This window comes from Osmerus mordax, chromosome 6 (assembly GCF_038355195.1).
Source record: "Osmerus mordax isolate fOsmMor3 chromosome 6, fOsmMor3.pri, whole genome shotgun sequence".
Taxonomy (NCBI): Eukaryota; Metazoa; Chordata; class Actinopteri; order Osmeriformes; family Osmeridae; genus Osmerus; species Osmerus mordax.
This window is the reverse complement of record NC_090055.1, coordinates 4,024,745-4,045,124: the sequence shown is the minus strand read 5'-3', so window position 1 is coordinate 4,045,124 and position 20,380 is coordinate 4,024,745. Positions and strand designations below refer to the sequence as shown.

General features: G+C 46.0%; 4 protein-coding genes across 4 annotated transcripts; 3 read left to right on the top strand and 1 right to left on the bottom strand.

The window, feature by feature from the left end:
* The first annotated feature begins 65 nt into the window (after positions 1-65).
* On the top strand, positions 66-2,855 carry zgc:136493 (uncharacterized protein LOC692276 homolog). Its single transcript, XM_067238188.1, has 5 exons — positions 66-179; positions 566-1,116; positions 1,458-1,636; positions 1,700-1,796; positions 2,006-2,855. The coding sequence occupies exons 1-5, from the start codon at positions 114-116 to the stop codon at positions 2,157-2,159; spliced, it is 1,047 nt and encodes a 348-aa protein (XP_067094289.1). The 5' UTR covers positions 66-113; the 3' UTR covers positions 2,160-2,855.
* A 1,343-nt stretch (positions 2,856-4,198) lies between these two features.
* Positions 4,199-8,880, top strand: adnp2a (ADNP homeobox 2a). Its single transcript, XM_067238323.1, has 4 exons — positions 4,199-4,394; positions 5,006-5,120; positions 5,255-5,347; positions 5,431-8,880. The coding sequence occupies exons 2-4, from the start codon at positions 5,013-5,015 to the stop codon at positions 8,005-8,007; spliced, it is 2,778 nt and encodes a 925-aa protein (XP_067094424.1). The 5' UTR covers positions 4,199-4,394; positions 5,006-5,012; the 3' UTR covers positions 8,008-8,880.
* A 151-nt stretch (positions 8,881-9,031) lies between these two features.
* rbfa (ribosome binding factor A) lies at positions 9,032-11,478 on the top strand. The gene is made up of 7 exons (XM_067237376.1): positions 9,032-9,323; positions 9,471-9,501; positions 9,710-9,877; positions 10,053-10,165; positions 10,336-10,420; positions 10,509-10,573; positions 10,907-11,478. Exons 1-7 carry the CDS (start codon positions 9,076-9,078, stop codon positions 11,283-11,285), a joined length of 1,089 nt encoding a protein of 362 aa, XP_067093477.1. The 5' UTR covers positions 9,032-9,075; the 3' UTR covers positions 11,286-11,478.
* Positions 11,466-18,209, bottom strand: LOC136943894 (zinc finger protein ZFAT-like). Its single transcript, XM_067237378.1, has 15 exons — positions 17,974-18,209; positions 17,494-17,742; positions 17,033-17,215; positions 16,676-16,904; positions 15,130-16,511; positions 14,775-15,007; positions 14,558-14,642; positions 14,272-14,421; positions 13,937-14,110; positions 13,363-13,451; positions 13,106-13,247; positions 12,872-12,996; positions 12,569-12,731; positions 12,321-12,454; positions 11,466-12,090 (listed from the first exon to the last, which is right to left on the bottom strand). Exons 1-15 carry the CDS (start codon positions 18,170-18,172, stop codon positions 11,860-11,862), a joined length of 3,768 nt encoding a protein of 1,255 aa, XP_067093479.1. The 5' UTR covers positions 18,173-18,209; the 3' UTR covers positions 11,466-11,859.
* Positions 18,210-20,380: the final 2,171 nt, after the last annotated feature.

Genomic DNA, 20,380 nt, shown 5'->3' with positions numbered 1-20,380 from the left:
ACGAAAGTTTGCCTTGCTCACCGCATGTGCAATCTGTTGATTATTATAGATGGGCGCGGGTTTTAAGACCTTCTTGCTGGAATGGTAGTCGATTAACTGTGTCTAGATGCAAAATGTTTCATTTCACATGCAGAGTACGGATTCAGCTACAGACACGGAAACGCTTTGTATCGCAACTGGTAAATACCATCATATATTTATAAACGAGTAATTTATGACATACTTATACTGCACTTTAGATAGCGGAATGCAGTTCAGATACTGTCACACATTAAACGGTCCTGAATGCGGGTACGGGTTAAGAAAATCCTTTCTCCGAAGTAGCCTTGCAAGGAGTTAACAGTTGATCGTGGGCTACCCTTGTGTGTTCTTACTGCACGATTTGTTACAGACAAGTATATATTCTGTCTATATAATTACTAGTCAAAGACTATACAAGACAAGTGCACTTTAATATCGTCTATATGAGTTGAGCTGGACAGCCTTTCAACCATGTCGCCTATTTTTGAAACAATGAAATATTAGGCTGTGTTCCACTGTTGAAGCTTGTATTTCTATGGACCAGGTGAGAATGGAGAAACCATGTATCTTGGCCACCTCCTTAGGAGCACCAGGAGGGATATACCGCTGCTTTGCTCCCATCATCCAGGAGCACTTCACAATCATCTCTCACGATGAGTTCCTTAAAGACCAGAAAACGTTTGCAGATAAATTGAAGGCAGTGTTTGTCTGGGGGGCAGCCTTGGAAGTGGACAAAAACTTGCTGCAGTCTCTACCAAACCTGAAGGTGGTTGTAAATGGAGGGGTGGGGGTGGATCATTTAGACATTCCTATGATCAACAGCTATGGGGTGAAAGTGTGCAACACACCTCATGTGGTTGACAATGCCACTGCAGACCTGGGCATGGGCCTAATGCTTGCATCTGCTAGGAAAATCCTGGAAGGTCACCAGTTCACAATGAGCCATGAGACAGAACTTCTCCCAGAGAGCTCATTGGGGGCCGATGTGAGCGGAGCCACACTTGGTATTGTAGGAATGGGTAGAATCGGTTACAAAGTGGCCAAGAGGGCTTATGGCTTTGACATGAAGATCCTCTACCACAACAGGAACCGCAGGTACACAGCTGCTAAACCCAGGGCTCTCCAACTCGTGTTATAGGATCTCTTTTTCTTCTTTAAGTTAAGTTTCTAAAAGTTAAGAAAAGTAACAGGATGGTGCAAGCATTCACTGTTCTTAACTGTGCTAACTGTGTTTGTATTCCTATTATAAAGTTCAGAAGTTGTTACCTTGTTTAATCATTTATTTGTCCACGCCAGAGTGGAGGTGGGTATGAGTAGGGGTTCATCCATTAAAGTCATGACACTGACAGCCTGTCTGTAATATACTGTATGTGCCTTGACTGGATGATGAAGCGACTGTTGATATGAAGTGTGTGTTTTTGTGTGCATGTTTGAAGGCCAGAGGAGGAAGAGAGAGTGGTTGGGGCCACCTACTGCCCCATCCTGGAGGATCTGCTACGTAGGTCAGACTTTGTCATGGTGGTGGTGAACCTGTCTCCTCAGACACGCGGTCTAATAGGAGCCAAGGAGCTGGCCATGATGAAGCCTACCAGCACATTGATCAACATCAGCAGAGGTACCAACACACACACACACACAAATATAATTATTTCTATCAATAATTGTGTGTGTTTGGCAGGGCACGTTGTGGACCAAGAGGCCTTGGTGGAGGCCCTACAAAGAAAGGGGATCAGAGCAGCAGCACTGGACGTCACGTACCCTGAACCCCTACCCATGTAAGATTGACCTACCTTATGCTGTGTTCACACCAAACGCGAAGAGAATTATTTGCGCGTATGAGGCAAATTCTCGTGTTTGCATTGACTTTACATGTAATCTCGACGCGCGAATAATTCGCTTTGTGTTTGGTGTGAACACGGCCTTACCTGGGCCTGTCCTGGTTGTGAGTGGATGCTGGTCTGAGTCTGTGTTCTCTCCCCTCCAGAGGCCATCCCCTGGCAGCCCTCCCCAATGTGATCATCCTGCCCCACCTGGGCACTCACACACTGGAAACCAGTGGCATCATGGTCCAGAGAATGGTGACCAACGCCCTAGCGGGACTGTCGGGGACCACACCCCCTGATGAGGTCAAAGCTTAGGCTGTAAAGGAGTCTAATGAGGGGGCTGAGAACCTGCGTAGCCTTGCCCTTCTTACCACAGCGAACACTGCAAAACCCTTATACCATTCACATCAAAGAACTTATGCCCTGACACCTTTTAAATGAAAAACACAGTAACTATCACTATAATTGATCATTAGTGTTATAGATTATTCCTATATACATCAGTAAATGTTTTCCTTGCTCTTTAGAGAGGAGTTGCGTAGGGGAGGTTAATGCCTATTATGGTGTTTTCACCCAGTTCAGAAAACTTGCAGCAGGATTATGTCACTGTTTTCTGTCATTAATTTATTAGAATTTATACAAAGCAAAGTGTAATATAGCGCTGATTGTTCTCATATAAATAAAGATGAATTTGATTTTAATCATTTTTTGCCTGAATAAATGGTTGAATAAATGGTAAAAGGCAAACTAAAACGTCTAACATGGGCAGGCGCATGGAAGATGTTAAGCTGTGAAGTCACCAACAAGAAGAAATTGATCTAAATAGTACTGCTTTTGTAATGTTATACCATATTACAAGTATATGTCTTTAGACATTAGATAATTTTGTTCAATGCTACCAATTTTGCTGTGTGCTTCCCATCTTGTCTTTTAACTTAAGGTAGACTAGGTGACAAGATTTATGTTTTTGATATTGCTGTACAATCTCCATTGAATATTACATATGGGTAAAGGCTTGAGACTTGACCAAAGTTTTGGTTGGAGGGGTAGTTATTTAACTGCTTGGAATGGAAAATGTTTCACCAAGCTAAACAAATCATTGATTCCAAAGTTGTCAGGGAGGCATGTATAGGTACGGCAACTAACTTTATCAATCTAAGAAGTACTTTCCATAAATGTTTCAAAGATGCAAAGAATGATTCGATTGCAGAGTTAGTGGTCAGGATGTGTTAAAAAAAAATAAAGCCTTTAAAATAAGATACCTTCTTGATTTGGAATGAACAATAAGTTAAAAAAATAAACCTATCTTTATGTTTTCCTATACTGCTAGGACCTACTAGAACCCGAAAATAAATAAATTGGAAACAGTAACCCGTAATTTTGTCGTTAATATGCCGTTAATCAGCAGCCTAACTTTCAAGTTTAAACCTTGTGTGTTTCATTCATTTAATTTACACAAGGACCCTTACTCCACATGGAGTGGCCTGCCAGATAGTGTTGACAACCAGTAAGAGCTGTTTCTGGCAGACAACAAGTACTTAGGGGTGTGGCAACATTGGATGATCTACTCACGGGGTGAGGATAATACTGGTGTTGGCCAAAGGAGGAGATGTAAGGTAGCCTACATTATTGCATACTGCAACATACTTTGTAGATACATGATAGTGAAAAGGGAGCTGGCCATGAAAAACCTACCCAAAACTATCTACACGTCCACACAAACTATCACAATTTATTTAATTTTGTCTGCTGTGACAGGCTGTACAGTGAAGGGATTAGCAGAGTTGGATATCACAACTTTACCAGCTGTATTACACCACTATTAAATCATGCAATGATGCACACCTGGACAGACTGATTGACCAGTACTGAGGTAGATGTTTACACAGATCAAAAGATTGGATATTACTGAGTTTGCATTGTCTCACCTCCATTCTTACCCTCTTACCTGAAACTCTACATTATGTTGTGAAAGTAAAGGGCTGGATTTGAAACTAAAAGAGCATTTTGAATGCCAGGGTTAGTTTAGCATCCAAGCTCTTCAAATAGGTTGGGAATAAAGCTGTAATAGGTTTGGAGGCTTGGTAACAGGTGCTAAGTCAATGGCTGGCACACCTAAAGGTTACAGGTAAGGTCAAGGCTGATGTCGAGGTTAACCTTAGTTCATTGTGATCAGTTAACCAAGGGAGGAGTGAGGGGCACTTTCACCTCATTGAAAAGTCTTAACCATGCAATATGTTAATCAGCCTACGTCACTTCCTCACTTCCTGTCAGCCATGTTGGTCTTTCTGAGTTAGAAGATGCTCAGAACAGTCTAAACAAATGGTGGATCAAATATAGATGAAACTCACACTTACATGGTATATTGACTAGATTATAAACGCATGCAAACTGAATACATCGAGGAACATCTGTAATAGCTGCGCTCTGCGCCTATGACGTGACGCAGAAGTAGCCCTTCTCCACCGGATTGGTGAAACCAGACGCACGGGCAGGCTATCGCTATCGGTCCAGAGCTTTCTCTCTCCACGGCCAGCCCGGTCGTCAAAGGTAGCTTGCCTTTCTAAAGTATATCCGCTACTGACATAATGGTTTGCCACACTTTAGGTTCACTTTGTTTTCTCTAGTTCGTCTTTCTTATCAAGTCGTTTGGATTTAAACTCTGCCGCCAAACGCGTGAGCGGTGACTAAGTTACCTTCTGGTAGTCAGTGACTTGTCTATGAACATGTAAATCTATGCACGCTAGCTAGTCACCTAATCTAGCATCCCGCTAGTTCAGATAGCTCAACATCAACAAACAATGTCATTGCTTCAACCCCTGGGTGCAAGTCCGTTAAGCTAAAACCTTCAATATTGAAGAAAAAAAACTAAAAACGTCGTTAGCTCCCACGGCCAGTGGTTGCTCTAGCTATCTGTGTACAGTAGCTAGTCATTTTGGAACCTCCCAGTCCCACTAGAGCGGTAGACCTAGAGCTAGCGATGTTAGCTATCCAGTTAAAGCTTAAAATGTTATACTGTGTATTCTGCTGCTGTTTTTTGTATTAGCGATTGTCAACTAATTATTCCGTCCCAGTGATGCACGAGAGCATCATCATTCTCCACTGTTGTTTACTTTCTCATTCAGCTAGCTTACCTGCTGCTGTGACTACTTTCTCCCCAGGGCAAACATGTACCAACTACCCGTGGAGAAACTGGACAAAATACGGAAGTCGCGTAAAAGAGTGAAAAGTATACTTAGTGACATTGGGCTTGACAGTTGTAAAGATTTATTGGAGGTACGTTCAGCTGGATGTGCTGGCATGTATCCAACAATATTATTTCTAGTTAACCGGAACTAGAATATGAATTACGTTTTCCCCCACAAATGTTTTCCTCAAAGTCATTGTTGTCTGTAATTGTGTTTTTAAAGGAGCTGAAGTGCTTTGATGCCGGTGATGACTGTTTTGAGAACACAGAGTGGGATGACTTCACAGATAGTTATAATGGCAAACGGAGAAAAAAGGTATGTCGATAGTTTAGCTGGGCTATTATGTTAGAGGACGTGCTATGTTGTCTTTAAAACATATTATCTCTACCTCCATACAGTGGGGCTACCGTACAGAGACACTGTGCTGCGCACTTTGCTGGTTCTCCACGCGGTCCTGGTACACGTTCAGAGGCCATGTTCAGCGTTGCCATGAGGAGGAAGTGGACCTTACCACCCTCACCACCTGTCCTAGCTGCCCTTTCGTCAGCCACCCTGACCTTATCAGCCAGCATGTCAAGTTGTTCCATGGCAACGTCGCTAAGACCTCGCAGGCGTCTGCCCCAGCCTCTGCCTCCCAGACTCTTGTGGTCTTCTCTACCGCCAACGTGGGCGACAAGTACTCGTGCCGCAACTGTGGATTCCACGACTCGCTCATCTACGTGATGAGGAAGCACGTACTCGTGAATCACTACAGACAATTACTGACACGCTACTTCGGGCAGCGCAGCGCAGCCGAGCAAACGGCTGGGCTAGGCGGCACCAAGTTGTCCCAGTTCCACTGCCGCGAGTGCAGCATGCCGGCAGAGACTTCCGAGCACCTGCTCTACCACATCCTGAGCTCAGACAAACACCGTGAGGTGCACGCTCAGATCCGGCCACTTATCATGGAGCATGTCAACAGCAGGACCGGCAAAAACGGTAGCCAGCAGAGCCTGCCCAACCTCGCTCCCCGTAGTGTGCAGAGAGTAGTGTCCTTGGTGTCCAGGGCCAGCCAGCCAGTCACAGCTAAGGGGCCGTCCTCGGGCACGGTGCTGCTGGCTCCCCCCTCCACACCCACAGCTCTGGTGTGCTCTCCAGGGGCCCGCCAGGTTCTGCTACCCCCCCAGACGTCCGCTAAGGGCCTCATACTGACAAGCTCAGCAGTGGCAGCGCTGCAGAACAACCAGACTAATACCACAATGTCCCCCATGAAAAACACCTCAATCAGCATGCTGCTCAACAACCCTAAGCAACAGCCTATCACTGTGGGGGTATCTCAGCAGCAGCAGCCAATCACTGTGGGAATGGCCCAGCAGCAGCGACCTATTACTGTGAAGGTGGCTCAGCAACAGCCAATCACTGTTGGGGTTTCGCAGCAGCAGACTCGTCAGGTCCTCCTTCCTCCAGGGGTTCAGATCAGTGTCCAGAACAAGTTGGGGGTTGGAATGGGAGTAGGGGTGGGAGGCAATCAGTCCTTGATGCTGACCCAAAGGTTGCCTATTCCTCAGCCAGCGCCCCGTAGTCAGATGCTCTCCACTCAATCTGTCAGGCTTGTCCCCACGGGCAACAAGGTTAATGGCATTCCGACCTACACCCTAGAGACTGTGCAGATGGCAGTGCCTGTCCAGACTGCAGGTGTGGGTCAGGTGGTCAATAAAGCACCTATCCTGGTGACGACTCAACCGCAGCCCAGCCAATCCCTATCAGTCCCTGTGCTAGGTAATGGCTTGGTTCGCAATCAGAGTCCTGGCTCAACCCTGCCCGCTGCTGTGAGCAGCTCTTCAGATAGACCCAAAGAGCTGGTGGTCCGCACCCAGTTCCTGAGGAGGATGCGGAACACGGTGAAGTGCACCAGATGTCAGATTTTACTCTCTGATAAGGGAATCTTCCAGCATCTTCTCCATGGTCTGCGCTGCCTGTTCTGCCCGCTCATCTTCTACTCCATCCGCCAGATAATGGAGCACTGCACCCAGGAGCACAGCCTGGCTCACAGCGCCAACAGAGACCGCCTCAAAAAAGAGTTTAAACTGACAACAGATGAGCAGGGTCACTTGGTCATCCCTTCCTTCGACATGAGCACCAGCGTGCCTCAGGACCTGCTGGGCTTCAAACACTTAAACCTGGTCCTGGTCACCGCCTCAAGAGAGAAGATCTATCTCCAGATGTCTGAGGAGGCTGGCAAGTTGCCTTGCCCCACTCTGCCTAAAGACGGCTGTCCTTTCTGTCCGGAGAAGCCTCAGAGCAGCACAGAGTACGAGCAGCATCTCAGAATTAAGCACCACATCGTTCCCACAATTCACGCCATCCTAAAGTCCCCGGCCTTCAAGTGTGTGTACTGCCTGGGAGTCTATGCAGACAAGTCTACCGCTAAGACGATCTCCATTCATGTGCAGCGCTGTCGCTGTGCCCCAAAGGCTGCTAAAGATGCAGAGAGGCTGATCAACCCTGACCCTAACAGTCAGACAGTCAATGGATTGGTTCCCCTCACTGCTGCCTTGGACCAGAGGAAGGACCTGGGGCAGGGGAAGGTTAAGACTCGGGGTCAAGTCCAAGGTAAGGAGTCCCAAACTGTTACTTTTGACCCATCTGTGCCCATGGTGCTGGACCCCACGGGAATGGAGATGCGCTCGTTCGAGGACAGAAAGTTGTTCCTTGGACGCTACTTCAACAAGAAGCCCTACCTATCGAGGCAGGAACAGGAGGCGCTGGCAGGTCGTCTCTGGTTCAACCGGACTGACGTGGCATCTTTATTCGGGGGAAAGCGGAGCAAGTGTATGAAAGCCATCCAGAGGCACAAGGCGGCTATATTCTTGGGCTTCAACATGACAGAGGTCTCAAAGGTGAAACACAACCTTATTTTCCCTGCTGTAGAGACAGTTAGACAACCCCAGTCTGGAGAACTGCCTGCAGACAAAATGCCAACTGAGGGATTGTAAAGACATGGTACACAACTCTACATGCTGGGAACAGAAAATACACATTTCTAACTGATGGTGAGGGAAGACAGAGGATACCTAAATGTACTTGAGTGATGAGAGATGTATTTATACACCATGGGGTAACTGAAAAGACCGGATATATACAATATATTAACCATTTTGTGTGGATCTATTCTAGAGGATTATATGTGTGATCTAGAGGATATATTTTGGATGTATTAAACTTTGATGGTGCTGGTTATTATTTTCTTATCTTGAGTGACAATTGTAAAGTAAGCTGTCATTTAGACAGCTTTGAAAGGCACTGAGAAGAGACCTGAAATGATGTAAAGTCACTTGAGAATGAGTGTTTAGAAAGTCTAACCATTTAATTGTCATTATATCCTTGAGTTTACTGACACAAGTGCACATTTAGATGATTACTATGTTGACTCATTTTGTATCCAAGACAGTTTGGTAGAATTTTTGTGTAAGGTTTATACATGCTTGTCAACAGCATGTATATTTTAACCCATTATATTTATTTACCAGCTGTTAATGGTACAGCCTCTCCCTGCCTGTTTACAGCACAGCTTCAGAGATGTATACGCTTTAGTATATAAGATGTTATACCTAGTATTGCGTGTGTGCGCGCGCTCTCTCTCACACACACACACACACACACTGTTAAGACATGGTCCATGATGAAACGCACATAGGACAAGTGCCTCAGTTCTTCTGTTGAAGTTAATTCCTCATACAACAGTTTTCCATTGTGCACTACGTCCAGCAAGATGTCCTTTTTTTCTTCATTTAAGTGGCATTGTTTTATATCGTCCAAATACATCCCCATATTTGTAAAATGCTGATTGTTTTTTATGATTGGAATGAATAAACCACATCCACTTGTTTGTAGGTTGATCAACTTGAACGACCAGTTGAACCAATGGGTAGATCCATGATCCTATTGATTACCTCTCCCTTTGTGCCGTACGTCACAAGGCATCCTAGTTGAGTGACGAATGAACTATTCAGCAGTGTATCTAACTAGTCAACGTAGTCGACAGCGTTAGCTGAACTACCGTTATGTTTACTATTATTACATATTTCAGACTACGGCCATGTGTTCTCCGTCAGTATTACGTGAGCAGTGGAGGGGCAACGAAAATAATGTCAGTCGTCAAAGAAGTTGACTGTCGTCGATATCACCCATGCTTGGAAAAAAACACCAGCAAGCAGCTCTACGCTGCAGCTGGGACTGGAAGGAAAGATGTACATACTTCGGCTGTCAATGAAGCTAAAAACTTAATGAAAAAGTTTGCAAACAAATCCAAGTGAGTGAGTCACTAAACTGGTTTAGTTATTTAGCCTACTTATTTGTTCTGTATAGCCCGGCCAGTCAGTATAGATGGCTAGCTAGCTGGCTAATGTGTAGTGTGATCTGCTAGCATTCTAATACAGTTACATTCCCGGTTCAACAGAAAGAAAGGCTGGTACGAAACGCCACCCCGGGTGAGTGCTTTACATATGGGTGTAGCAACATCCAAGAGCCTTGTTTTTTCAGCTAATCTTTCACCTAAAGTACATTACTCTTCTAGACACAACTGTCACTTGTAATGTAAAATAACTGATTTCTCGAGGCAAAGGAAGGTAGGAACGTTGCATTTTGAATGAATGTGTTCTGTGTCCGTCTGAGACTAGGCTTTCTTTGTGTTGTAAGTCTGCACCTAGTCAGACAGACTTTCTGAAGATACCTAAAAAGCAGAGCCAGGAGGATACACAGCGGACCCGGATATTGAACTCGGTTCTGTATAAAGCCATCTCCGAACTGCTGACCTCCCCAGAACTCAACTCGAAGGTCATCAATTACGGCGTGGAGATCTCCAAAGTAGGATCGCTGTATACTTCCTATTTACCTTCTACACGCTGTTACTCACTCTGGTCACATTCAAAACTACAACCATGCACGTTACTAATATCACTGTTTATTTCTTGAAAACCTTTTGTGTGCTTGTACTGTCAGTGTTACATATTCTAATCTGATTATTTTGTTTGTGTGTAAGGTGTCAATGTCTCCAGATTTTTCCAGTTGCAGAGTTTACTGGAAGATCAGTGGAGTATCAGAACAAGATGATGTTATTCAGATGGCTCTGGAAAGGAGCAGTCCTAGAATTAGGTTAGCTGCACCTCCCGACTCCAACCCCATCAGCTGTACATTCTTGCATACATACATCTGTAAACATCAAGTATCAAAACTGAGTTGTGTGCAAATATGCTGTGGTAAATTCTAACCCACCAGGATTCGCAGTTGTAGTGGCTAAATGTGATGTCTGTGTGTGTTTCAAGGTACTTGATCATGTCCCACCAAACCATGGGTGGTGTGCCTCCCCTGGTATTCATCAAAGATAAACAGTATGCAGCAATGGCCAAGGTATGTGGCATTCACCAAGTTCACACACAGTCATGAGCATGTGAGGGCAGTTGAGAGGTTGGGTGATGATGGAGGGTGTCGCCTGTAGGTAGAGATGCTCCTAAAGGAAGCTGACTTTGGACCAAAGGACCTTGATGGTTACACTGATGAAGGGTAAGAATGTTTTATTTCTGACCCAGGCTGCTGTCATGGAAGTTATACCTATTTACATTTACGTTTACATTTAGTCATTTAGCAGACGCTCTTATCCAGAGCGACTTACAGTAAATACAGGGACATTCCCCCGAGGCAAGCAGGGTGAAGTGCCTTGCCCAAGGACACAACGTCAGTTGGCATGACCGGGAATCGAACTGGCAACCTTCGGATTACTAGCCCGATTCCCTCACCGCTCAGCCACCTGACTCCCTATACTACAGAGAAAGGCTGATGTGTATAGTCCTAGTATAGTCCTATTGTTGAGACTGATCTTTTTGCCCTGTCCTCCAGACAACGATTGCATATGGCAGAGACCCACTCCCCTGCTGTGGCTGTGAAGCCGGTTCTGTTCGGTGTCGACCACGAGGCCCTTGGCCGTCAGATCCAGGACTATAAGCTCCGTATCAAGGAAGCAGGGTTGGAATCTGAGGTATCGTCACCAGCTTTTACAGAGGCACAGCTGGCGGCTCTGGAGGAATACAGGAAGCAGAAAATTATCGCCAAGAAGAAGAAGTCCAAACGGCCCATGGATGATGACATCACGCCGAGGGAGTTTCTGCTAGCACAAATGGGACAAGGTCAGCGAGCAGAGCCTGAGGAAGACAGAGCCTTCAGCCAGGAAGAAGTTCAGCTCAAAGAACTGATGGCAGATGAGGACAAGAAGTCCTAATAAAATACTTTCCGTGTAGTGATATTCAGTGTACTGGATATCTGGGGCAGTGTGACTTAAATACATACTTCAGTGAGGGGATGGAAGGAATATTGTAAAGAATTTGATCCTCTGCATTGAAGACATTGATCACTGGGATATTGTGTTTAGTTTTGTATTATATAAATGCCAATAAACCTCACGTCAAAACGTATGTCATGATAGGACTTTTTATTGTTTCAGATTGTCGCTCCATCTTGTTTAAATAGACGGTTCAGAAGGATGCAAATGAATTAGATTCTGTGCAAAAGAAACTGCAATAGCTACTCGTCACCCCTGGTGCTGGCTCGGTATCACAGGTGTGTGTCCCAGATTCACAATCCATTGGAGAGAGAATGGAAAATGTAAATCTGTTTCAGTCTTCTCAGGAGTAAAACACTTGACTTTGTATAAAATGCAAATATGACATTTGTATAAAATTATACACTCAAAAATAACGAAATGATACATTTCAAGCCATAAAAGGGCAGTAGGCGGATCAGCTGTCAGTAAGACAACACGCTGTGATTCTGATCCTCCATGATTTTTGACATAACTAGTCTGTCTCCACAGTCTGTTCTTGTGTCTGCAGGGCCTCCTGGACATAGACTATGAACTGGTTGGCGTTGTCTCCCTGTGTGTAGACCGTCACTGTCTCAATGCCCTCCAGGTTGTCTGAAGCCACCACTAGGTGGTGCTGTTCCCCCAGGCCCACCGCTCGCTGGAATGCCTCCTGGATCAATACGGCCTGGTCGCTATGGTTACCCACGGACGACTCTTCCGCGACCTGGAGCAAAGCAGTTAGGTGATTCAGTAATGCGGCAGTCAGGTCTCTACACGAACATCATAACTAGACCCGTTTTTTTGTGCATCTGAGTTGATCACCCATCAAGTGCACAGTGGGTAAGACACTGATTTGTGACAGAGACCATTTATTTTGTAGACAAGGGGTAACATGGCGAGTGTGGGGTCAGAGAGGGAGTGGTGAGATACTAGTAGGACATGACAGTTGTTTACCTGCTCCACCACAGTCACTGTGCCAGGTGCCATGGCAACCATTGAAGCCTCGTGACTCTCTGAGCCGAGCTCAATGATCTGCTGGAGGATGTTCATCGTTGAGGGCTCGAGTCCCTCGGCTGATGTTACAACTCCTACGCAAACACACACACAAGCATACATACACAGACACACACACAAAAAGCCGGGTCAAAATCCATTGATGTCTGAAGTCCAGATCACAGAGCATTTTTTAATCTAAAACGGACCGTTCTCTGTGAAGCGCAGGCCCTGGAGGGCCGCTGCTGCCGTCTCTGTCCTCTCGGTGGTCTGCACCTCCTGGGTGGTCTCCACCCCCTGATCTTCCTGCACCTCATCAGCCTCAGTGACTTGAAGGTACTGAGCGGTGGGCTCCTCCACACTTTCCACCACCTGACATGGCAGAGACCGAAAGGGTTAGGTGACATTGGAGCTTTAGGATGCACAAGTGGGCTATGATTGAGTTTATTCATTTGCAGTGGGCTGTGATTTTGTTTTGTTATATAGCACAGAGGAGGGGGTGGGTACTTCACCTCCCAGTGGGTGACACCAGCTCCATCATTCTCCACCAGGCGGAGGCCATGCTTGTTCTTTAGATGCCGATTCATCTCCCACCTAGTTCCATAGGCAAACTCGCACACTGGGCAGTTTACACCACCTGGAAAGGGGTGTGTGTGTGTGGGGCATAGACACAGGAGCAAGCATTTTTAGGAATACGACACTGGTATAACATGAATCAAAAAGTCCATACAGACAGACACCCAGACCTTGCTGTTCCACAGCTTCTGGGATGGCTGTTCCTCCAGGTCCGGCATTGTGGTACTCCTCCTCGGGGTGCTTCCTGCTGTAGTGTCTCTTCAGGGGTCCCGCGATATTACAGGAGTAGTGGCAGTGAGCACATCGGAAAGGCTGGGAACACATTTATCAAACCATAGGCATAAGATTCATCATTTGTTCCAATTAGGTAGGGCCTTGAGTTTCCCTGTGAAGATGACAAACTGACAAACTGTTTTCAGACATCCACCTTAAACGAGGCGTGTTGCTCCATGTGCCTCAGCAGCCCTGGTTTGTACGCAGCCGTATAGTCACACTCGGTACACTTGTACTGCTTTCCTGTGAGACAAAAACGTCCGGATAACTTAAGTCAGTTACAAGGCAGAGAACATTAGCCTTTGTCAGAGTCCTCCGTTTCGGCATGACGTAACAGCAATAGTAGCACTGTTAATAATACTGTCAGTATTTGCAGTGGTAGAAGCAATAGCACTGCAAGTATTTTAGTGACTGGCGGTGACAGGTGGCTCTAGACTCATTTACATGTATTCATTTAGCAGTCGCTTTTATCCAAAGCGACTTCCAAGAGAGAGCTTTACAAAAGTGCATAGGTCACTAATTATTACAACGAGATGCCCCAGACATTGCGAGCAGCCAAAACATGAAGCATATATTGTGAAAAAACAAATAAGTGCCAAAGGGAAGAAACATAAAAGCATGCAGTTAAACAAGTTACAATTAAACAACATGAACCTCAAAAAGTGCACGAGTTGTACCTGTAGAAAAGCAGTCAACAGTAAAATATTTCACAGCGATATTTTACTCGCCTTCGTCCGAGTGCATCAGTCTGTGGCTGCGCAGCGTCACTTTGGACTTGAACTTCTTGCCGCAGGTGTCACACAGGTGACTCTTCTCTGTGCTGTGTCTGTTCATGTGGGCCTTCAGGTTGCTCTTGCTGCGACTGGCGTAGTCGCACAGGGAACACTTGAAAGGCTTCACTCCTAACCCAGACAACCAGTTAGAAACAGTAGTTAACACAAATAGTAGTTGTATGCATTATAGTATTTTATTTTATTGTGTAGTTTTACATATTGAAACAGGAAGACTGTCTACTGAGTTTTATATTTATCATGGGGAGCTTTGTGATTGGTTCAACACTGACCTTCGTGAGCCCAGATGTGCTGTTGCAGGTCGGTTCCGTTTCTAATGAAGTAGGAGTCGCAGTAGGGGCACTTGGAAGGCCGCGTGCCGATCTTGCCCTTCACCTGCACGCGCACACCTAGAACCGCCGTCAGTGCGCTCATCGGAGTCTCTGCAATGACACCACGTGTCAGCCCACTAGCAGCCTTTGACTGCTTACATAGTTATAAGGGAAATGAACCTCAAGAAGATGAACAGCTGTATAAAGAGAAGCTAAACTAAGCTGGGCTAGTTGAGCACTGTCTCACCTGGATGGCTTGTTTTGATGTGATAACGAAGTCGGTCCTCTGTAAACCTTTGCTCGCACGCAGGGCATGGGAAGGTTTTCTTCTCCTAAAAATAAATAAAAATAGGTTACATAAACATATACATAAACATGACCTTCTGTTTATTACACTGCTGAGGTTTATTTTGAACATTTGCATGAGCTGTATATAGTCAATGTTTTTTGGAATGGGTTCTAACCTGGTCGGAGTGAGTTTTAATGTGCGCTTGTAGCTTGTACTTGTCAGGTGTGTTGTAGGTGCAGGCCACGGCAGGGCAGCGCAGCAGCACATTACTGTGCCTTTGGACCATGTGCCGCTGCAGGGAGTTCTTGGTGATGGATGAGTAGTTACATTGGCTGCAGTAGTGCAGGTGCTCCTTGGTGTGCGTGCGCACGTGCATGTTGAAATGCACCTGGTACCAGAACAGCTTTCCTGGGACACATGGGGGGAAAAAATAACATAAGAGGGGCAAGAAACTAGGGAGTGAAATAGTTTAGGAACCTCTGGAGGGTTTCATCATGTTGCTATGGTGATAAAAAATTCTTAATTCTTACCACAGTATTCACACTCTAGATCGCCATACACCCTTCGTATCCTCTCAAACAGAGCCATGCACAGACGACGTTTCTGCATCTTGTCCACTATCTGCTGGAAAGCGCTCAGTCCCTCGGCAGGTGCGTGTGCTGGCATCTCTACCTTCTCAGCAGGACATTTTCTTTGCATGCTCGGTGATCTATCAACTGTCTCTACACGGATGACTTCCTGTGTCGTCTCTGCAGGTTCAAGGTGATCGGGGCTGTCGGTACCCTGGTCTGACATGGAAGTCTCTGCAGACGGCCTGACACACTCCGGCTTGGCACGCCCCACCCCCACCTCTTTCTCACTACACCTCACTTCCCCCTTCTCCTCAGTCAGCTCCTCTAGCCGCTCTTCCTCTTCCTTCCTGCAACTCCCTGCTCCCTTGTCTTTGGTCAGCTGCTCTCTCCCCTCCTCCTTCCTACATCTTTCGAACCCCTTCTCCTCAGTCACCTCTTCTCCCCCCTCCTTGTCCTCACCCACCTCTCCCCCCTTCTCCCTCTCCAGCCCATCCCGCTCCCTCTCTCCACCCTCCCCTCCCTGTGCTCCCTCCTCCCCGGGCACGTTTAGTTGGGCCAACTCCTGCGCGATCCTCAGCTCGTCCTGCTTCAGCATCTCTCTCCTGAGGTCGTCTCCAGGCTCCAGCAAGCAGAAGCTGCTGCTGATGCACTCAGGAAAGGCCTCCGCCTCGTCCCAGTCAGGGTGAGCCTCCTGCAGATGGGCTTTCAGGCGCATGGAGCTGATGAACTTTTTCTGGCAAGAAGAGCACACATAGATAAACGGGTGTTTCCGCACGTGGGCCTGCAAGACGGGCAGCTTGGTGCAGCCGTGGTCGCACAGCTCGCAGCTAAACGGACGCTGGGTGCCGTGGACTAGCATGTGGCGGTCGCGTTCCAGCTGGTTCTTGAACTTGCGCTGGCACGTGCTGCAGTGGTAGAGCAGCTGCCTCTTGCCCTCGCGGGTCTGCAGCCTCAGCTGGTCGTAGGCCTCCTTCACCTTGGCGTCTTCCATGTTGTGTTTTTGGCGGACATGCTTCAGCAGGTTCTTGATGTCCGAGTACTTTTTCTTGCAGAAAGGACAGTGCTGCTTGATTCTCTGGTGGACGCGCTCTACGTGCACTCTGAGTTGGCCCCTGCTCAGGCAGCTGAAGGAACAGTGGCCGCAGCTGAACTTCTCCCCTGTGTGTTTACGCATGTGGACGCATAAGTTGGCTTTGATGGCACTGGCGTAGTCACAGTGGGGGCACTGAAACGGCTTTTCCTTGGTGTGAATACGCAAGTGGGCCTGTAGAGAGTGGCGAAACTTGAAGACCTTGTTGCAGTACTCACATGTGAAGATCTTTAGCTGGGTCTGCACTGACCTAGAGGAACAAAACGGGAGTGGTTAGAGACACGGTGTGTAATGGCCATGTTTCACTTGACCAGTTAAAGAGAAACCGGAGGGTTCATGATCCATGGCCTCTTTCATCTCACAAGAGTTAACGTGAAACCTGAATCTCAAGTCGACATCATCGGATGTGTCTACCTGCAAGGCTTCAGTGGCTCCTGATAGGTGTCTTGTTGAATGGCGTACTCCTGAAAACCCCTCCTGGGCCCCTCTGCTTGGGGGGCAGCCTCCATGGGGGTGGATGCCTGGAGGGCAGAGGCCTGAGAGCCAGTAGCCTGGGGTCCAGCAGCCATGGTCTGAGAGGCAGCATCCGCTAAAGGACCAGCTTCTGCTGGCGTAGCTTCAATTGGAACTATCTTTGTAGCACCTTCAAAAAACCACGACATTTTCTTCATTAAAGCAAACATTAACGGTCTATCAGCACTCTCACAGATGTATAATAGGGAGTTATGTGAGCCATGAACTCTGAACAAATGAGCATCTAATCTGTCTCACCCGGGAGTGCCTCGTGGGCGGTGAGAACCACATTGATTATGGGGTTTTTGCATGGGGTTCCCACACGTTCCGGCTGCTTCATGGAAGAACACTTCTCAGAGCACAGAGTCCGGGCCCTCTTGGAGCTTCTCGCTCTTGCCTCATCCTTCTCCTCAGCACTCGGCCCACCTTCACTATCTCGCTCTGACAACAGAGATGGTACAACACCACAGCGTCAGCATCATGGAGCAGTCATCCGCGATGCTTCTCTAATGTTACCCACATTTACATTTAGTCATTTAGCAGACGCTCTTATCCAGAGCGACTTACAGTGAGTACAGGGAAATTCTCCCCGAGGGAAGTAGGGTGAAGTGCCTTGCCCAAGGACACAACGTCATTTGGCACGGCCGGGTATTGAACCTTCTGATTAATAGCCCGCTCCCTAACCGCTCGGCCATCTGACCCCCCCCTTTTTTACTCACCACAATGCTCCTCCTCCTCCTCCTCTTCCTCATCTTTCAGAGCCATCAGGCAGATGTGCTTCAGGATCTGCCGTCTGTTGCTAAACTTGCGGTTGCATCTTTTGCAGTCCAGGGACTTGTCATTTTCCTCTACAGCTTCGTTCTGCTCCTGGGCAGGAGGGGCAGAGTTGAGGTCTACCACAAGCTTATCAGAACAGCTCTTCTTGGTAGAGCCTTTAGGCCTCCCTCGTTTTCGTTTCACATGGCTGTCTGTTGTGACAGAAGAGGGACATTGGATAAGTATGTCCCCATTCGGAAGATTTATAGTATTGGTTTTATATGATGCTATCATTTAATGAGGTGCCTGTAGTGAAGCCTGTGCTGTACGGTTTGTCAATTTATCTTATTTTTTCACACCAATATTTTTTGGTTGTGTATATGTGGTGGTTGTAGTCATGTAGATGTGTTTGGTTGCATGTCAGGCAGTCTGCAATGTCTAACCTGTGGCTTCCTGGGGAGGGCCTGATAGAGGTAGAAGAGATACTATTATCTCGTCCTGAGGCAGCTCTGCAGCCTGGTGCTGCTGGGTGCAGTGGAGCAGAAGCTGGTCTCGCTGTTTCGAGAACTGGTTGCATAGTTTACACATGTAGATTGCAACATCACCTGTTGACAAGATTAGGTAAAGCGGGGGGGACTTCATATGACAGTCATAATCCTATTCTGGAGGAATTTACTGGCTCAGGAAATGTAAAACAAATGCCAAGGATAATATTACATAAAACAACTCCCTTCCTTTCACCCTATGGTAAGTCATTGCATCGGTAAATGCTATGTTGTGAATAGTTTTTCACTACTTCGGTTGAACCATTGTTATAGCATCGCCCCGAGGAAAGCTGCATTTTACAGTTCGCTATCATCAATAATCATAGCTCGACTGTGTGTTGTTAGTAATGAAATAAGAAAACAGTAGTTTCGTGACACTTTGGTATTGTGACGAACGCAAACTGATCAAAGTTACCAGAGTGGACGCAGAAAAATACATATAACCGATATGCGAATTTTAAATACAAATGTTTAAATGCAATACACAAGAGTTCTAAAATCTTGGAATGCTTGCTAGTTTTACCTTGTACGCGCTTCTGTCATACTGAAATTCGGCCTGTCAGATAAAACAAACAGTTCAAAAACATGGTTTTTACCTGCTTTAGACGTGCTCATATTTCCCACAATCTAGACTAGATATTTTTTCATTAATTGGCAAAAATGCATTACTGATACGTTTTTAGAATAAGCAGTTGTAAATCTCAATTTTAGTTAAATAAAGGTAAGGTTCTGGCGAATCTGCGATGCCTAGTATGGCGGATGAAGTCTCGAGGTGATCGGCAGGGCAGCTTTTTGGGCAACGGGTATCCGCATGAGCGCCACTTGTGGTTAGGAGGACAAAAGACAACAAATTGAGCAATTTGTCAACTTCGATGATTATGGCTGTTTTAGAGACACGTGTGCATCTCCAAAACGCTGTTTGATATGTCTGTATGTCATTTTTGTCAAGTATGTAAGCACACTCTTTATCCAATGTTTGTACATAACTCCCAACAATCCAAACAGACACAGAAACAATTAACTCATATTTCAGTTTATTTATAAAATCATTAAGAAGACAAAGTCAAAGTGTATCTAATAACAACATAAATGGAACCGACTTTAACGGAGGCAGTCTACGATAGAGGAGGGTGAGTGGGTAGTTAAAGGGCCCGAGTCACATAGTGTACCCGAGTAGAAGCTTCACTGCCTAATGATTACTTATTGGTCCTTAACAATTCCTTGTACCCAGGAGTGTGGCAGACGGTCACCAATCCAGCCAGGGTAAACCGCCTCTCCCCAGCCGCACACAGGCCAGAGCTGAGTGTAGGATGTTTACAAAGGCTGGGCAGGATGTTTTCAGGGTCCAGATGGAATATTTACAGAGAGGCCAGAGAGGACATCGTAAGAGGCCAGACAGAATGTGTACAGCGATGAGACAGAAAGTCGCAACAGAATGTTTGAAATGTACTAAAAAGCAACCAACCTGAATCCTATGCCTCTTAAACAGGTGCAGTATAAACAAGTCACACTACTGACACACCAGTGGGAGTCTGGGGAGGCCAGGAGGAGAAAACATCCTACTGGAAGTTGGTACATAAACACAGCTTCCAGTCGGGGATGTTTACAACAACTGACAACCAACCTTCACTGAGTGCTAAACAGAGTGAGCTGCTCCATGTTTATTCACACTTGCCAGTCCAATAAAGGACATGGAATTTTACAAGGTCGACTTTGACCTTGGCTGCCCTCTGCTGGTTGTCAGGAATCATGTACTGTGGAATATCACGATAATAAACGTCATATTAGTTAGTGATCTTAGCCCGCTAGTCCCTTATTTTAGACAGCTTCAGTTATTTCACACCTAGTCAAGTCATTTATTATTATTTTAACAAAAAATGTCCATCGTTTGAAAGATCTGTCTGAACAGCTTTTTCTTTTCTTTTTTTTACCCGATACATCAATACCATATATACATTGTTTAAATATAGCTATCGGATAGGCAAAGAGAAATCGCCCATCATTTGTACTTGAACTAGATTTCACCGTGGCTAAAATAATCATAAAATGTTCTTTAATGGCTGGCTAATTTAGTTTCATTATAATTAATTGGAGAATCCATCAATTCAGTAAGTACGCAAGCTTGTTTCCACTAGTAACCGGCTGGGAGACCTAAGTCATGTCAAAATTAACTTGTTCTTGTAGACAGGAAAGCTAACGTTTGCTAGCTAACTAAATGCAAACATTAGCTATCTAGCTAGCTAACGTTAACAAGTTAACTAGTAAGCCACTAGCCAAGTAGAGAAAAAGTAACTACTCAGACAAT

What these genes read in the sequence shown, in the direction of transcription:
- zgc:136493 (XM_067238188.1), top strand. Translation starts at nt 114, where the DNA reads ATGTTTCATTTCACATGCAGAGTACGGATTCAGCTACAGACACGGAAA. An exon ending in AACGCTTTGTATCGCAACTG is followed by an intron (nt 180 to 565) that starts GTAAATACCATC and finishes TCTATGGACCAG; the next exon opens with GTGAGAATGGAGAAACCATG. An exon ending in TACCCTGAACCCCTACCCAT is followed by an intron (nt 1,797 to 2,005) that starts GTAAGATTGACC and finishes TCTCCCCTCCAG; the next exon opens with AGGCCATCCCCTGGCAGCCC.
- adnp2a (XM_067238323.1), top strand. Translation starts at nt 5,013, where the DNA reads ATGTACCAACTACCCGTGGAGAAACTGGACAAAATACGGAAGTCGCGT. An exon ending in GTTGTAAAGATTTATTGGAG is followed by an intron (nt 5,121 to 5,254) that starts GTACGTTCAGCT and finishes GTGTTTTTAAAG; the next exon opens with GAGCTGAAGTGCTTTGATGC. An exon ending in ATGGCAAACGGAGAAAAAAG is followed by an intron (nt 5,348 to 5,430) that starts GTATGTCGATAG and finishes ACCTCCATACAG; the next exon opens with TGGGGCTACCGTACAGAGAC.
- rbfa (XM_067237376.1), top strand. Translation starts at nt 9,076, where the DNA reads ATGTTTACTATTATTACATATTTCAGACTACGGCCATGTGTTCTCCGT. An exon ending in GGTACGAAACGCCACCCCGG is followed by an intron (nt 9,502 to 9,709) that starts GTGAGTGCTTTA and finishes TTGTGTTGTAAG; the next exon opens with TCTGCACCTAGTCAGACAGA. An exon ending in GATGGTTACACTGATGAAGG is followed by an intron (nt 10,574 to 10,906) that starts GTAAGAATGTTT and finishes CCTGTCCTCCAG; the next exon opens with ACAACGATTGCATATGGCAG.
- LOC136943894 (XM_067237378.1), bottom strand. Translation starts at nt 18,172, where the DNA reads ATGAAGTCCCCCCCGCTTTACCTAATCTTGTCAACAGGTGATGTTGCA. An exon ending in TTAAAACTCACTCCGACCAG is followed by an intron (nt 14,643 to 14,774) that starts GTTAGAACCCAT and finishes ATTTATTTTTAG; the next exon opens with GAGAAGAAAACCTTCCCATG. An exon ending in GCACATCTGGGCTCACGAAG is followed by an intron (nt 14,111 to 14,271) that starts GTCAGTGTTGAA and finishes TGTCTGGGTTAG; the next exon opens with GAGTGAAGCCTTTCAAGTGT.